This window comes from Trametes versicolor (assembly GCF_000271585.1).
Source record: "Trametes versicolor FP-101664 SS1 unplaced genomic scaffold TRAVEscaffold_8, whole genome shotgun sequence".
NCBI lineage: Eukaryota > Fungi > Basidiomycota > Agaricomycetes > Polyporales > Polyporaceae > Trametes > Trametes versicolor.
Window position 1 is genome coordinate 442,481 of NW_007360328.1, and position 16,322 is coordinate 458,802.

Sequence of the window (16,322 nt, forward strand, 5' to 3'; positions counted from 1 at the left end):
CCAGATCACGGTGCCCGCGCCTGGCGCGGCCCTCGTCTCTTTTCCGATGCCGCACAAGCGGCGGTCGACCCAGCAGCCCCGCAGACGTTCGCGACGTCCATCGTGACGAAGACAGCGAACACCGTGACGGTCGACCCATCGGTTCTCGCGACATCGAACGGGCAGAGCGGCAAGAACCGCATCTCTTCAGGCGGCACGAGCCAGGGAGGCGCGAACGGCGCGTCGGGCATGACGGGCTTCGCGCCTGGTGTTGCGGCCTTGGCAGGCGTTCTCGGGGGTGTCGCGGTGTTCATGCGAGCGCTCCACTGAGCTGTGCCCACGGATGATTGCCCGCTAGTCTTGTGGGGACTGTGGGATGAGTACGTCTTTAGTTTATTGTATATCATGGCAGTTAATGTACATCTTGACCTAGCTTGTCGCTATGTAATCACGTAGCATTGTTGAGGTGTGTACCCGTCCGATATACGGCGGTGTCGAGCACAACGCGGAGTGAGTTGGCTTGAAGGAGGCCTCGCGCGCCCGTGAACGCTCAGGATGTCTTCGCGAGCTACTGGGCCGGGACGCGCGCGAGGTGCGTGCTTTCGCGCGACTCGGGTGACGAGTTGGACGCGCATAGGCTGGCGGCGCGACAGGCGCCGGAGGGGGCTGCAGGCGGCGAGGCTAGTCGGTGGAGTACCAAAGTGAATTTTGTCGACGAGCACGGTGGACGCTGGTACTACGACGGGGAAGGGGGGGAGGGGATCTTACGAAAGACAGGGGACGAACTTGGTCGGGCATAGGAGACTCGGAGGACGGCCATGTTATGGAGCGGTAAGGGCGGACTTGTTCGTGTAGTTCGTAGCGTATAAAATATATTTCTGTGTCCCATAAACCCTGCGTGAAGTCTCCAGCACGCCCCTCGCATCGCGGAGGAGGGCCGCGCCGCAGAGCGACTCCGCCGCGGCGCCGCGAACGTCGAACGCGGTGGGTTCAACGAGCGCCTATTCTGCGGATTTGGCGCGAAGGAGTGCGTGGGCGCCTCGCACTTGCTTCTTGCTGCCGTACTCTGTGGTGCTCGCCGGGCAGCGCATCCCGTCCTCCGCGCGGAACAGCTGCACCGAGTGCAAGAACTCCCCCGTCCTCGTAGCTCGCGCGACCTCGATGACACCACTGATCTCGTCTGTCTACTGCAGATCTCCAGATCTCGCACTGCCAGGCCGCGCCCCGCAACTCGGGCGCGCGAATCGCGATGGAGTACGTACCGTGAAGTCGCGAGCCCGCCAACGACCGGTACCATAGAGTCAGGTAGGCGGTTGCGTTGCGAGATAAGTACGTACCCCTTCATCTTTACGCGCATCTGTCAATTGAACACGTTGCCGTAGGCCGGCGGGGAGGGTTCGAAAAGAAAGCTGCGAATTGCGCCCTCAGCTAGATCGTAAGTCAGGTGTGTCGCATGCACAGAACTCGAGCGAGTACGTACCGTATTTCTCGTGTTTGCAGGGTTCAGGAGAGGCTTCGCGCACCTGGCTGCTCGCGACTGGGAGCAGTCGAGACCGTGCGCATGTAGTGGAAGCTTGTAGGCCTTTCTTCCAAAGCCGTGGGGGTCTGCGACTTGCAGCGACCTTCGACTGCGAGCCAGGCCCGTGCCGCGCCGGCTTCGCCGCTCTTACAGGAAACCGAGCGTCTGCCCGGACGTCCCGCCGCTGTCGCCGCCTCACATCATGCGGACCGACTCTGCCGCCGGGCCCAAGCCGTGTCAAGGGTGAGTACAGGCGAGCACATACCTTTCAGGTCAAGTCTCTCGTCAGACACTCAACTCGCGCCTCCCAGTCATCCCGCTCCGTCCGAGTGCCTGTCCGACAGAGGGTAGCCCGCACGCGTGGACGCGTCCTGAAACACGACGGATAATCGTCGTACTGCGACGTGAGATCAGCGGTGTGCACGACTGTACCGTATACGCAACCTGCCGGCGGCGCCAGCTTCGTTTTGTACCGCGAAGTCTCGTGTGCTGGGTACCGCGTGCACCGCATGGCACGAGTAGTCGGTGATGTCGTGGAAGTTGGGGACGGCGCAGCGGCGTCGCAGCGGGGCAATCGGCGGGAGAACCTGTCGGCAGGGGAGTTCGGCGGTGAAAACTTGGCAGGGAAGGTTCGTGGCAGCGCAGGCTGAAGTCGGCCTGCCACGAGAAATGAGTGCTGACCCACTTGCTACGACACAGACTGACGTACCTGCACCCCGTGCACGCGTGCGATTTCGAGGGATCGTCTGTGCCAGTGCCAGTGTGAGCATGCAAGCTTCGCAGGGAGAAGAGCTGAGACTCCGCCGCCGCCTAGATCACGCAAACTTCGTCAGGGATGTGGAGGGATAGAAGAAGGTGCGCATCTCTGGCCTTGTCCAGTCCCGGTATCGACGTTGTTGTGTAGTACACCTCATGCATGGCAATGCAGGTGGCGAGTGGAGAGTGGGGAAATGTGGACGAGTTCGCCGTACGTGTGATACCTCCGTTTCTTGCGCGTCTGCGGTCTGAAGCGAGGCCTGGTTTTGCCGGCCTCGCTGCTTGATGCAGGGCTTCTGGGCACCGGTCTCGAGCGGCCTGTGGTGCGAGCGTGGTCAGGGTCGGCGGCAGCCAGGTCTATCCACAGGCTGCAACCTGGGCTGGAGCCAATCTGTGTGTAATGCCGCCTGGTGGATCACCAGGGTTGATACAGGAGAACAGTGCCCTCATGCGAGGCGAGTGCTCCTGCTCCTTCCACTGTGTGCTCTTGAGAGGGTAGCCCTACTGTAATACTGCCTGCATGTATTAGAATATCACCGTGTTCATTCTCCAATAGAGTGGGTTCCACCTGTGTGCTAAGCTCAGGTCTTGCCCTCCATCTCAGCCAAACTCCGCAGCTCAGATGAAACAGATTAGTAGACTCGCGTGTACCTCAGAGGGCTCACGTATTGCCATGGATATCTTACACATCCGCATTTTCCAGCATATCTGATGTTCTGGATGTCTTCTCAGTTCTCATGGGTTGCATCAGCCCGTCCGCGCTTGCAAGCGGCGGAACAACCCTGGATCACTGTTTACGGCACCTCCGCACCCCCCACCCGCATCCAGACGGAGTGCGAGTGAGGGAGGTAACAATATGAGCAGCAGCACCCCTGCTCCTCATATGGATACCACCATCCTCCCAGTCAAATCCAGGTCGCAAAACTACATCTAGTATGCACCAGACCATCGTGAATATATTACACCGTGGCATTTGTATCTATATGTGTAACTACAGCCAGTGGACGCGCGCGAGCACCAGCGACACGGCGTCCGGGAGCATCTGCCAATGGCGGGAATGTACCAATCGAGCGAACATGCCATCAATCCAGCCTATCCGCATTGCCTAAAATATCTGTTAGATTATTGCACCATTGAGGCGGTGTGTGCGAGCGCGGCGGTTGATTTTGCGCGCATCGATCGGCGTCGCGGTGGAGGAGAGAGTGAGCGCGGGGACTCGGAACGAGAAACGCGGATTCCAAGCAGCAAGCGCCGGCGCGAGAAATACTCTCTCTCCCTCGGGTTTCCCGCGGCTTTCGGGCCGCTACCCGCTCGTCCAACTTACTGTGGCAATTTCTCCCGATTAAAATTCACCGCGAGGAGGGGCTATGGTCGTAATGGCGTGTAACAGAAAGTCGGAGGTTGCGCAAATTGCCGTGGGGAGGGAGGAATCGGCCACAAAGTTCGAATATCTAGACCAAGATAATCAGCCATAGCCGACGAGAGCTGGCGCCCACTCGCGCCGCGCTCTCCTGGACCATTTGTCGAAGATAGTCCGAAATGAACAAATACACCCTCAATGCAGCCCGTCAGATAGGAATAGAATATAAATGAATTTTGTGTTTGGTTTCGGAGGTGCGAGCGAGCCCGGGAAATATTTCGTGTACAGCCCAGGTCGTGGTGAAAGGCAGATGAGTGAGTGAGCGCGGCAAACGAGATTCAAGAATCAGGCGCCCGTGCCTGCTAGACGAGCTCCCGGTTTGGCAGCTGCCCCTTACTCTCTCTCCGCTACCACCACCGCTTCTCTCGTCCGCCCACCAACCCCGTCGCGGCGACACTTTGAGCAATGAGAGAAAACAGTTTTGAGATGTAATAGTGCCGTATATGCGCCTACAGCAAGTCTAAGGTACCAAATCTATGCGACGTCTACATCCCTAACTCCGGCCACACCAGCGGCAGACGTGCGAGCCTGAGCAGCACAAGTTGCATGTCCGTCAGCTCGGCGACCCCGCCCTCCAGCTCCGCCATCGCCTCTGCCTCGTCTGTCACGGTCTCGGCTGACGTCGGCCCGTCCCGGGGGTGCCTCGGTGGTAAGTTGTTCGGGTTTGACTTTGGGCGCCGGCGTTGCTTACCCAAATCGCTGCGATAGCGCTTTGGCGGAATGCCGCGGTGAAGCACAGCCGGGGCGACTAAGAGGGGGTCCCTCCTCGCCGCGTCGAGCTCGGCTGGGTCCGTGATCGGGACGAAGCGCATCTCGCCGCTTTTCCAGAGCTCAAGAAGGCGCGAGATGCGCTCCTTGCCCGTGATCCGGCTGAGGTTGTCGAAGATGATGTCGTCGGGCCAGCCCATGAGCTTCACATGGTAGCGCAAGACGACGCCGGTGCAGTACCGCCTAATGGCATACGCCATCTTCGCGCCTTGGACACCCGCGACATCCGCTGAGGGGGCGCCAAGTCAGCTCGAGTGTGCACGCAAACAAGTTGGCATGACTCACATATTCCACCGCTCAGCAGGCCCCTGAGCTCCCCCCGCAACTTGATCTCCATCCGAGCATAGTCGGCGTGGAGCGTGTCACCGTGAGCACGTTGTCCCGGCATCGTGATCGAGTGAGATATAGAGCTATAGCGGCATGAGACGAGACGGGCAGCTGAACAAGGATGCGCGGTACGTACTGTGGGTCGCACGCGCGCAGGGAGAGTGAAGCTGACCGGTAGGGTGACAGAGCGAAGGTCGACTGGCACTCAGGGCACTGGGGGTACAAGTATGCTCCGAAAGCGAAGGTAGCCGGCTACGATTGCCACGCGAAATCGGGGCTCCCAACCTTCCACGTTCCTTCTCGACTGCGTGTTGTGCGTGCCTCTCCAAGCGGGCACCGAACGCGTTCTGAAACGAGCCGCGAGCCGCGGTCGTCTCCCGTTACAGTGAGTTGTCTCGGTTGCATGCCGTCATATAGAACCTTGACTGATCATCTCCGTTGCAAACGGCAGCCCTCAGGAGTGCACCGCCTGCCGTCATCGCCGACAATTCCGTCGCATCCGGATGCGGCCGCGTCGTCTTGGAACGCGTCGCGTCTTTGCGGGAGGTGCTCCCGAGCCTCCGGCACGCAATCCCCGCCCGCCTGTACCACGCCCGGTCGTTCAGTTGACGGGAAATGGTGTTGTGTTTCGCGACGGCTGGTGAGCAGTTTTGAACGATGTCCCCTTTTGGGAGGGTACGAAATGGACGGCGAGGTCTCACGCGCGCCCGCAGCTGTCACACATCAAATTACGGCCCTTCGCACAAGATCTAAGCCTTCGCAGCCGCGCCTCCGCTCAGACGTGCTCAGCGCTCTTACATCGATGAGCCGACGCATCCTTCGTCATTTACGTGCGGTATTATGGTGAGCGGTAGGGTCCTTCCCGCATCGCCCAGAACATTCCTAACACTTTGAGCTCCTAGATCTACTTCCCTAGTTGCGCAATGCACGGCCATCAAGATCGCTAGCCGATAGTCGCGACCCAACCCGCCATGTACCGCAGCGTCTAGCTCCTAGTCATTAAGCCCTCACGCAGAACCGGCCGATGTATAGCGACAGGCCTCACGAGTTGGCACTCGCAGGCGGCACCACGCAACGTGTTCCCTCGTCATCGCCCGTCTCGCAAATCTTCGTCACGCTCGGTACACTTGTAATGAAATTGTAAGCAGTTTATCTTAGGCGTACCTCGTCATCCTTGCTCTAACCGGCACGACATTGTCCGCCGGGCGGGTGCATTCTTAGACGGTTTTGCTAGGCGGCGAGGTCGCGGACCCACGTACCCAATTAGCCACAATCGAGATCCTCGAAGCCTCGCTCGCCTAACATCGCTACGATACGCCAGAGTCCGTTGACCGCCGTTGTAGTATCCTCCACTGCGCCGCGTATTCGACACCGCCTTCGTAAGTCTCGTGTTTTGACAACAAGCATCACCAACCCGATGCTAACTCAATCAGTATCTGCTGCTTATTCGCTCGCTCGCAGCTTTCGCTCCGCCGCGGCAGAGTGTCCCCGCCGCAAACTACGTGATGGCTTCGTCCATGTCGCGCACCCCTTGTGCTCCCACGACGAGACCCACGTACTACGGCGGCGCGCCGCATCGTCAGTGGTATCGTATGCTGCGGCCGGCTCAACACGGTACAGCGGCGTGGATGGGTGCCCACACTTCCGTATCCTCGCGCGGCGAAGTGCATTCCGGCAACACGGGTTGAATCTGCATAAGGTGCATTCGTGGAGACAGGCGCGTATTCAAAATATATCGACATCCTCACGCAGAATATGGTCTCTAGAACGTGGGCTCGCAACGGCTCAGATCACTGATTTGTTTGTTGTCGTGTTGCCCACTTCGGAGGTAGGTATGTGCAGCCGTGGCGTCTAGTCCCTCCTTCGCTAATTTGCATGCTTCCGCAGTCAGCATCGGATTTGTCCACCGATTAGGCCAACGCGGCCACACACGATCTAAGTTGATGAGCCGCGGCGCTCCTTTGTGCCTCAATCAAGTGCCTGGGCCCCGGACGTACGTATGCATGCCGTGATCGAACTCGGAGGAATTTCCGTCCGTTGTCCGTTGTACGTGGCGAGTGGGTTCTTTCCTGCGCTAAAGTGACGTTCCACTGATACGATTGTTTGAGCAATATAGTATGAAGTGCCTCCGCCGCCCGCACTCGCGCTTTGACTACGTCACTCTCGCCAGCATGGCGAGCTCGAGAATGCAGGCGCGTACGGCGAGGTTCGAGTGCGCCGGTGGTGAGGCTGGGGCAGAATCGTGTCATTTGTGACTCGTCGGTCGACGCAGAGCAGCGGCACCGCATCGAGTCGACGCACGGGAGACGCCTCAGGTGTCTTCCGTATGACGTGAACGTCGGTCTGCTGGTCACCGCGGCGGGTCTTCCCATTACCGTCTCTCTCGCGCCGTACATCCGCTTGAAGGAAACCGCATGCCGGCCCCAGACGCGCGAAGGGTGCGGCAGATGCAGTTCTCTCATGATGGTACGAGTGGGCGTACCCGCGTCCGTTTCCAGAGTATCTGATCTGTGCGTGCGTTAATGCGCACACGCAGGTCACTGGACTCGTATCCCCGGAGGCGAGCCGCCGCTCATCGTGTCTTGATTCGGCAATAGCCATGTTTACAGGCACTCCGGCGGCGCGGGCGCAGCGTCTTTCGAGAAGCGACCCACTTCATGGTGTGTCCTAGCCTGCGCACGACCGACAGGCTTATTTCATTGATTCGTTGGATAACAACCAAATACGGGGCATACCCCCGCCGTACAACATGTAGCGAGCTCACGACGGAAGAGCCGGCGGACGGCCACGCGCTGTGACCAGTTCTTTCTGAGCGCTGCAAAAAAACGACACTGCATAGAGGCCCGATTTCGACACGCCATCTACCATGCCCACGGCGACGCCGTTGGTAGTCGTTCGGGACCGGGGGGCCGGCGTCGTCTAACACGATCCGTCTCTTCTCATTTTCTGAGCCTCGTCCGCGACCGTCCCCCTGGTACTTGTGCCGTGTCGCTGCCCCTCGCGGGACTTGCTGTTTTGCGCCGTCTCCGTGTATACAGTATGAACCCCACGGGCCTACCGGTCATATCGCCTCGACTGCGCCGCCCTTGCCAGTGTTATTCGGTGTCGGTCTGTAAGTTTCAGAACATGGATATGTAGATTCTAACCCCTCAAGCACGCCGAGTTCCCGGCCGTTCACCATGGCCGACACAGTGTTGCATCGCACTACGCCGCCCATGTTCCACCAGATAACGGGATACCGAACTCGCGCCCACAGAGCCACAGAACGCGATACATCGACATCAAGATCTCTGAGCGAGTCTAGACTTGTTCCATCAGCAGGGCATCGTCAACGACTCAACATCGCGAATCGCGAGATCGCGGGCTGCTGTTAGACGATCGTGTGTATGTGCGTTATGGCATCTTGCCGTTCCTTCGCTAACTAGCACGTTTCATCCGTTAGCATCCCGGTGTGTCCACTGATTGCGTGGTCGGGGCTGGATCCCCAAATACTCCGTCGCTAGCACTTGCCCAGGTCAACGACCGGCGGCCGACTCCGGTGTACGTCGCTCCGTATTGGCAGCGCAGTCACGGGTCAGTTTTTCTGTGGACGTGTCCAGAATACGGGTCTCGGCGCTGACTCGCTTCGCATGGGTTTCCATGTAGCTGTTTACAGGTACGTTGAGCAAGCGCAGCGCAGCCACCCAGCAGCTAGTGGATAGCTTGCACGATCCGCCCGCGTCCCAGGCGGGCGATTTGGCCTCAATCACACGCACTATGTCCTGCTGGAAGACACGATGAGGCACGCGCGCTGACTTGTGGTGATGACGGCGATGGAGGCGACTGTGTCACACCGCAACATGTCATTTTCAGAGCGTACAAGCGCGGCGGCAGCTACGTTGTACGTCGTCTAGTTCAGGGGCGGAGGGCAAAGTTATTGACCGATGTACAGGAATCTTCTGGTCACACGCCACGGCGCGTACGCGAATAGCAATACCGTCCGATCACAGCGGCAGCTCTGTGCATTCGAAACTCCCGTTGAATGGTGCTACACGACATTCATGGTGAGGACAGCCTCGCACGGCGTCGCGGCCCGCCTCCTCGTGCGTCTCCGCCCTGTGGTGAGTTCCGTACATTCTAAAGAGTACTAGCACTGCTCTGAAGTGCGGGTCCCTCATGTGTGGGCCACCGAGCAGTGTCCGCCTCGCCGGTCAGCAGTTCTCAACAGATTTCCGCCGCCGCCCGTCGAGACATTCATCAAACGGCAGAAAGGATGCCCTTTACGGCCATGAAACAGCGATCGACGCGGACTGTGTATACTGGGGAGCAGGTCTTTCGCCATCGGGAGGCCACTCCCCTGGTGCTTCAACCGAGCGATCGGTGTTCGTGGCGCGATGGGGAGTGGTGACCGGTGCTATCCCTCTGCTCGCGACGCGTTCGCGCGTCGGCTTGGAGTTCGTGTAGCTCGTGTACTAGTTACAATGCATCATGTTCCCCCGTTCGACAACGAGGCTCCGGATCGAATAGCTCCACTGCGTGGCCCGAGGAGGCGCGAGCATGAGGAATGCGAACGAATCGGACGCACGGGCAGATCTTTGTGCCCGCGAGCAGTTGTCTCGCGCGGCGCGGCTGGTATCCTCCTGAAACCGGAACACAGAAACCCGCGAAAATCCACACCATAGCTCGCGAGATCGTCAAGATGCCCGCCCACGGCCCAAGAGTCCGATCGTTTCTTCTGACAACCGGCAATCCGTTGTAAGCCGTCTATATACGTGTTTGAAATCGGTGTTTGTGTGCCCACGAGACGCAAATCAGGCATAATGACATGGAGATATATTGAAGCTGATTCTAATACAGGATTGTGTTAACGAGAGCGCGGTGCGTCCTCACAGACAGAGACCCCACGAAACTGGACCACACGGTCAAGAGCAAGCGTAGTCTCGTGGTCTGTGCACAACGAAACCGGACGTTCCGCCGGGTGTTGCATACGATCCTCACGCCTGACATAGGTGGAATAAGCCTACGGAAACTGCGCGGGCGGCAGACGCGGGATTTACGCACCTCGAGTCCGAACAAAGACGCTGCCGGATTGCAGGAACGCCCCGATCTCATCTTACGAAATGAGCAGGAGGCCGCATCATGACGACGCCGAGCGTCGTGGGGGCCAGTGCTTGAGGACGAGACTCGGCGAAGCATCTGGACGCGGGCCATCGGCGTCGTCTAATGCGAACGTCGATGCCGCAAGTCAGTGGCCCGATCCTGCACAAAGGAATAGGCATCCGCGGCGAGCGCAAACAGCCTGGGACACGTACCGTAGTCTGCAGGCGTGTACACAAGTGGGTATGGCGACCATCAGAGACCGAGGGCTGAAGCCCGACGAGAAGAAATGTCTGAAAGGATCACGATTATCAGTGTATGAACGAGCACGACGGCGCCACGTGTGACGGGACGTACCGGCTGGAGTGCGCTGGGAGCAGGCGCGATGTTCCGAGAAGACATGCCTGCGCGCGGACAAGGACTCGAGCGAGACTGGCGTATTGTGGACAGGAGCTCGCCAAGCGTGTACAGCGACCCCGGGCGCGGCCTAGAGGTAGCGTCAAGCGTACACATCGACGCCGCAAGTCCCGCGCCCCAATCCCGCGCAGCAGGGATACGCATCCGTTGCGAGACCGCGCGGCTTGGAACGAGAAGTGTGGTCCGCGGGCGTGTGCATGAGCACAGGCAGTGAGTACGAAAAATCGAAGGCTTGCGTTCGTAGAGAGGCTCCTGAAGATTCCGCTACAAGGGCGTCAGCGAAGGTGACCGTACCACAAGACCTGGCGGGACAGACCTGACGGGACGTACCTGAAGAAGAGCGTTGAAATCGCGTCGCAGACGTACGAGTGAGCCTCCTCTGGGCGCAGGATCGAGCTCGTCGCCGACTTGGACGCGATGGCTGGCGTTCGCGAGAGCGTGTAGCATCGTGCTAATGGGGAATGCACGCGATGCTCGGCTGGCGCGGACGTGCAGCGAGCCATGGTCCGCCGCACTTGTCGAGCGAGTCCTCGAGTCGCCGTGTCTAATCGCAGAGTCTCCTCCCCACGAGACAACACGCCATAATGGTGACGGCGTGAGGAACTAGTGCGGGCTGAGGGTGGCGAGGACGAGTATTGAGCGCTGAGCCCCATCTGGTAGTGGTGCATGAGAAATCGAAGAGTTTCAGACAGGCTAATTTGAGGGCGTACCTCGAAATGTGCACTGCGCGGACGTGCAAGGACGCGACGGCGACGAGCCGAATCTGAATGCCTGCTCCAATATCATGAGCGTCCTGTTCAAGGGCGGCAGAAGAACTTGGGCTCCAGTTCGGAATGTTCATTTAGCTCCCCTGCCGACGAGTATTCGCTACGAGAAGATATTCATCGAGTGCTCAACGCACCAGCAGATCGTTTGCGGGAGATTTCTCATATTATCGGAGTACATACAAGACGTTAGACGTGCGGGGGCGCGACACAAGCTCGAGACTACAGACGAACGGCCCCAGTAATCCAATTGGAGCAAAACGAAGGCGGGTACGCACCTTCCTCGTAGACACACACTGTCCGACACAAAATGTTTCCCCGCTTCCACAATCGCGACGTGCATATGCGTCGAGCGCACAGCACGTCCCCGGATGCGTCGTCTGGCCCACGATCCACAGCACGACGCGCAGTCCATGCCTCGGTCTGCGAGACGGCACGGCTGCTACTCCCGAATTCGCGTGAGTGTCGCGCGCAGACGCAGACGGATAGCTCACGTACTCACTATCCACTTCATTCGCGGAGCCACAAGGGCGCACGCGTGCGTGTACCCATGTTGTTCGGTGCGCGGTGGTCCCAACCCCGCGCAGAGGGGCGTCCGCACACCGCGAAGCAGGCTGCCCCTCGCCGCTGCGGTGGTTGTTCTCGGTAGCCTGCCATGCGCGGACGTATTCATGTAGGGCGTGCGCCGGCGCAGGATTCGCGAGGGGGACGCTCAGCGCAGTGCTTCGTCGGCGGGATGAGATGGTCTTCGTGCCTCGTCGGCGCGACGGGGAGGCCCTGCTGGCGGCATGAATTGTGTGCCCACGGCCAAGTGTGCACGACGTTCGTGGGGATCCGCCGTACAGCGTGGTCGCCGTCCGTGAACAGTCCCCGCGCGCATGGACACAACGTCGTCAGTGTCCTTCGAGTTTCGAGCGGCGGGCGTCGTGCTTTGTCTCTCTCACATCGCCCACAACGTCGGCGAACGTGCCCTTCGAATCGAAATGCGAACGTCCTTCGAGCCAGCGCGTTAGAAGCAGAACGTGCGTTCCGGACACGGACACGACGATGGGGCCTCGAGATACTGCACGCAGGACGTGTTGGGAAGACGATAGCGGGCGCGCCGGTATCTATTCCATGTGTGTACATGAAAACGGCAGACTACGAGATACGCCCTCGTCGTGCCGCGTGCAGTAGGACGACGATAGGAGGGGACAGAGAACGAGCAGCCTCGCCCCCAAGCGGGCAAGGTTCATCGCTGTGTGTCACGACGGTTTCGTGCTCGACCCGCCGCACCGCGTCGATGTGGAGGGCGTGGCCCCGCCGAGGGGCGTCGTCGAGCGTGGCTCGCCCCGACGTGCCCCGCCACGTCTAGACACGTCCGCTGCCCTCGCACTTTCGCTACGCGTGCTGCAGCCTGAATCCTTCGCCGAGCCCGCCGTTCTGCGTGGCCTCCGCCCACGGTGTCGGATCTCACGACAAAGTCCGCCTCGCGCGGCGTGGAGACACGGTGTGCTGACCCTGAAGCGGCACTTCGTGCGACAGTGCGCACACGCTAGCGGTTGGGTACGAGCCCGACGCGGCGACTAGACGTGCGGATGCGTGTGGGAGGGACGCGGATCGGAGATGCGCAGCGGCGGAGCACTGTGTACGGTACAGGAACGATCGCGAAATGCGAAACGCGAAACGCGGGCCGTGTATCGCCCGGCGCTCATCTGACACAAGCGTGCGGGGGATGGCGACGGGCGACGCGGGCGGGGAGTTACGAGGGCGGGGGTCGAATTGGGGGAGAGTGTACGTACATGTGTCCGTCCAGGATGCTGGGGCGGGAGCCTGCCCGGAACTGAAGAGGTATAAGAGGATGAGCAGGATGTAGGGCAGGATATCGGTGTCCACTGATGCTTGCCTTGCTTTGATTCTTGCTCTTCGTGCTCGCCGCTCACCGCTCGCTGCTCGGCGTCCGCTGCTCGACGTTCGCTGCACGCCGCGATCGTGGCCAGGTGAGTTTGTTCGTGCTGCCCGTGTCGTGGTGATACGGTAGGTGCTGACCACGACGTTGGCAGTATGCTCGACGTCGTGGAGGTGGCATCCGTGCGCGCAGAGCTCTGTGTGTGCGGGCACGTGGTGAGTGCACCATATTGCGCTTTGTACGTGCGTCGCTCACCGTGTTGCAGCGTACGGGTATGACGATGTGCGCGGGAGGCTCGGCTCGTGGGCGAGGACTATGGGCGGAGTCTGACGGTATCAGCATACGAGGCCAGCATGTAGCGCAATAGTATTTACGTGTAGGAAGTCATATAAACGGATTTTTACTGGTTGAATTCATGACGCTGAGGGCTACCGCGGACGGGGGAACGTAGTTGAGAGGGCGGTAGAGTGCCTGTGAGCGGCGAGAAGCAAACGTGAGGCTCCGGAAGGGCAGTCCCTGGGCGGCAGAGCACTGCAGGCGTGTCGCGGCAGCGGGTAGCGTAAGAAAACACGATGTGACGAACGTGCAGCGACGCTATATGCGTGCAAGCTGCGATGCTCGACGTCGAGAACGGGCGAGGTGCAGCGCAGGACGAGCGGAGCGGGGCAAGAGCACCTCGGAATACAGGCAGAAGAACGCAGAGAACGCGTCGAAGAGGCTCTGACAGCGGGCGCAGGGGTCGTCAAGCGAGGTGCATGGCGGCGCAAATGGCGCAGACACAGGCCAACCAGACGTAGACGAGGGCCAGATAGACGCGCAGACGCCTGCAAAAGGGCGAGCGAGCGCCGCTGAAGGAGCTGAAGAGCGAGTTTGAAAGCCGTCGAGTCGTCGTCGAGAGCAAGGATGTGGCGGTGGAAGAGCGCCCGAGCGCGCGATGACATCACGCGTTGCAGCGATGTTGCTACCCATCTAGCGCGCAGCCTCTGCGACCTTCCACATCCGTTCCCCTGGGTCCATCGCGAGCACGGCAATGCGCGCCGCGAACCCATCCGGGCTGGCAGTGTCTGTATCAGTGCGGCATGAGGCCAGCGCGCCGGCTGCCACATCCTCGGTATAAAGCACATCCTCCGTGATGGCGTGTTCAGCTTTTCTCTCCCGCAGGTCCTTCCCTCCCGTATACCCGTGCAGTGCATGGCCAGCATGTACGCGCCACTCGTTCTTTCTCTTTCCTGTCTCCTCGCCCCTCTTGTGAGCGCCGATGTCACCATTTACGGCCTATTTGGCCAGACGACCGCCGACCCGGGCGCATTGCGGTCAGGATCGGCAGCGGCGCCGTCAGCAACAGCTGCGACGACGACCTCCTTTGTGACGGTTCCGGGACCGCCTCAGTACACCGAACTCGCGGCGTACAACCCTATATACATGGAGCCGCCCGCAATTCCAGACCCTGCACCGCCGCTCCAGTTTGCCATCGGAGTGCCCACAAGCGCGCAGCTCATGAATGGCCTGTCTATACCCCAGCATGGTACCTTCTTCGGTTTCTCCATCGAAATGTCGGTCGCGAACCAGCTGAGTGAGTTTGATGATGACCTATATACTGCGTCGGTACTCTTGAGCACAGCTGAACAAACATGTTCTCGGCTGTCTATTCTAGTCGGCACGAACGGGTAAGCGGTGCTCTCTAATTTGTACTATTCTCGGTCGTGATGCTAAATTGGCTGTGGTGTTGCAGTACTACATTACACCCTCAATTCCTCAACCTCATGAACATCGTCGCTCAGAAGGCGGGCGCAGTTCACATACGTGTGGGCGGTAACACGCAGGAGACGGCCTTCCTGGTGGACACCCTGCCCGGTGGGAAAATGATGGAGAAGGACAAGGAAGACGCGTCCAACCCTGTACGTCCGTACGCCAGGTTGGGCGGCGACATCAATTAGGTTCTGATACGGACATGGGTTTGTTAGACATCAACTCCTGTTCTGGCATTTACGCCAGAGCTTCTGTACATGATGGCGAACGTCTCCAGTCTGATCAACGCCAAATGGTATCTAGGTACGTCCAACAGTGTCCACACTCACCTGTTACACAACTAACACGGGCACAGGTATTCCCTTCAACGACACGTCGAACTTCCGCTTCCAGATCGCCGAACAGGGAGAAGCCATCTTGGGCGACAACCTTCTTGCGTTCCAGGCGGCCAACGAGCCCGACCTCTACGGCCCGTATGTCTTGTCTCTGAGGACTGTATGTGTGTAGCGCCACTGACACCGCCTGACAGCCACGGACACCGTCCGTTAACCTACAGCCAGTTTGACTTCTTCGGCGAGTACGCCCTGCTTACGCAGGCGTACCAGAACGACACGTCTATTCCGGTCAAGAACAACTTGATCGCGCCGAGTGTGTCGGGCACCTGGACACCCGAGAGCATCTGGGACACCGGCTTCGTCGAAGCATACACGGAGTATCTGGCCTTCTTGGCTGTCGAAAGGTAAGGAAAGCGAGCAACATGGGCACATCGAAACTCACCGATGTATCTCCTGGTAGATACCCCACTGACAACTGCGCCGTCATCTTCCCGAACCCGAACAACCCGCCGCACGACCCGCTGCAGGAGCTCCCGCAGTTCCTGTCGCATCAGGCCGGCATTAACCTCGTGCAGCCGTACGTTAACTCGACGATGCTCGCACAGACGTGGAACAAGCCGTTCCTGATGTTCGAGACGAACTCTGCGTCGTGCGGTGGATTCCCGGGTATCAGCGACACGTTTACGTCTGCGCTGTGGGGTCTCGACTACGCCTTGCAGATGGCGAACAGCAACTTCACGGGCGCGTTGTTCCATTTCGGTGGTCAGAACGTCTCGTACAACGTACGTGTATTCAATGAGTTGAGTGAACTTACGGCACTGACAACCTCTTTATTGCAGCCCTTTACAGGTGATATCTGAGTCTGCTGATACACATAAGTATGGCGAGCTAATATTGACAAACGATAGCGGCACCCACGAACCAGTCGTCTTTCCACCAGTGGACCGTCGGTCCCATTTTCTATTCGTCGCTCTTCGTCGCCGAAGCGCTCGGCCAGACGAACACGTCGCAAGTGAAGGACATGTTCCCGAACAACGGCAACGATCAGACACCGGCGTACGCGATCTACGAGAACGGCAACTTCGCGCGGATGGCCCTCATCAACTACATGACCGACCCCACCGGTGCACACGACTATACCGCCACGATCTATGTCGGCGGGTCGGGCTTCAACGAGGACAACGGCGCTCCTGCCTCGGTGAAGGTCAAGTAAGTAAAGTACACGGCACAAGAGCGGCCGTACAGGTCCTGATTTACGTCCGCAGGTACCTCCGCGCCTCCTCTGTCTCCGAGAAGGACAACATCACCTGGGCTGGGCAGACAC

The 16,322-nt window shown here is 59.5% G+C and overlaps 3 protein-coding genes across 3 annotated transcripts in view; 1 reads left to right on the forward strand and 2 right to left on the reverse strand.

Annotated features, from left to right (window-relative positions):
• Positions 1 to 5: 5 nt before the first annotated feature.
• On the reverse strand, positions 6 to 386 carry TRAVEDRAFT_49228 (uncharacterized protein; the record flags this gene model as incomplete). The annotated part of the gene is made up of 1 exon (XM_008041998.1): positions 6 to 386. One exon carries the CDS (start codon positions 384 to 386, stop codon positions 6 to 8), a length of 381 nt encoding a protein of 126 aa, XP_008040189.1.
• Positions 387 to 4,159: 3,773 nt separating this feature from the next.
• TRAVEDRAFT_128325 (uncharacterized protein) lies at positions 4,160 to 4,830 on the reverse strand (the record flags this gene model as incomplete). Its single annotated transcript, XM_008042276.1, has 2 exons — positions 4,160 to 4,671; positions 4,728 to 4,830. The coding sequence occupies 2 exons, from the start codon at positions 4,828 to 4,830 to the stop codon at positions 4,160 to 4,162; spliced, it is 615 nt and encodes a 204-aa protein (XP_008040467.1).
• Positions 4,831 to 14,070: 9,240 nt separating this feature from the next.
• TRAVEDRAFT_29974 (glycoside hydrolase family 79 protein) overlaps positions 14,071 to 16,322 on the forward strand; it is a 4,231-nt gene continuing 1,979 nt past the window's right edge. Inside the window, exons 1-9 of the mRNA XM_008041876.1 lie at positions 14,071 to 14,487; positions 14,569 to 14,581; positions 14,647 to 14,812; positions 14,879 to 14,966; positions 15,019 to 15,136; positions 15,193 to 15,402; positions 15,459 to 15,780; positions 15,838 to 15,847; positions 15,907 to 16,207. Coding sequence (XP_008040067.1) covers positions 14,106 to 14,487; positions 14,569 to 14,581; positions 14,647 to 14,812; positions 14,879 to 14,966; positions 15,019 to 15,136; positions 15,193 to 15,402; positions 15,459 to 15,780; positions 15,838 to 15,847; positions 15,907 to 16,207 — 1,610 coding nt within the window. The 5' untranslated portion in view covers positions 14,071 to 14,105. The remainder of the gene's footprint in view (positions 14,488 to 14,568; positions 14,582 to 14,646; positions 14,813 to 14,878; positions 14,967 to 15,018; positions 15,137 to 15,192; positions 15,403 to 15,458; positions 15,781 to 15,837; positions 15,848 to 15,906; positions 16,208 to 16,322) is intronic.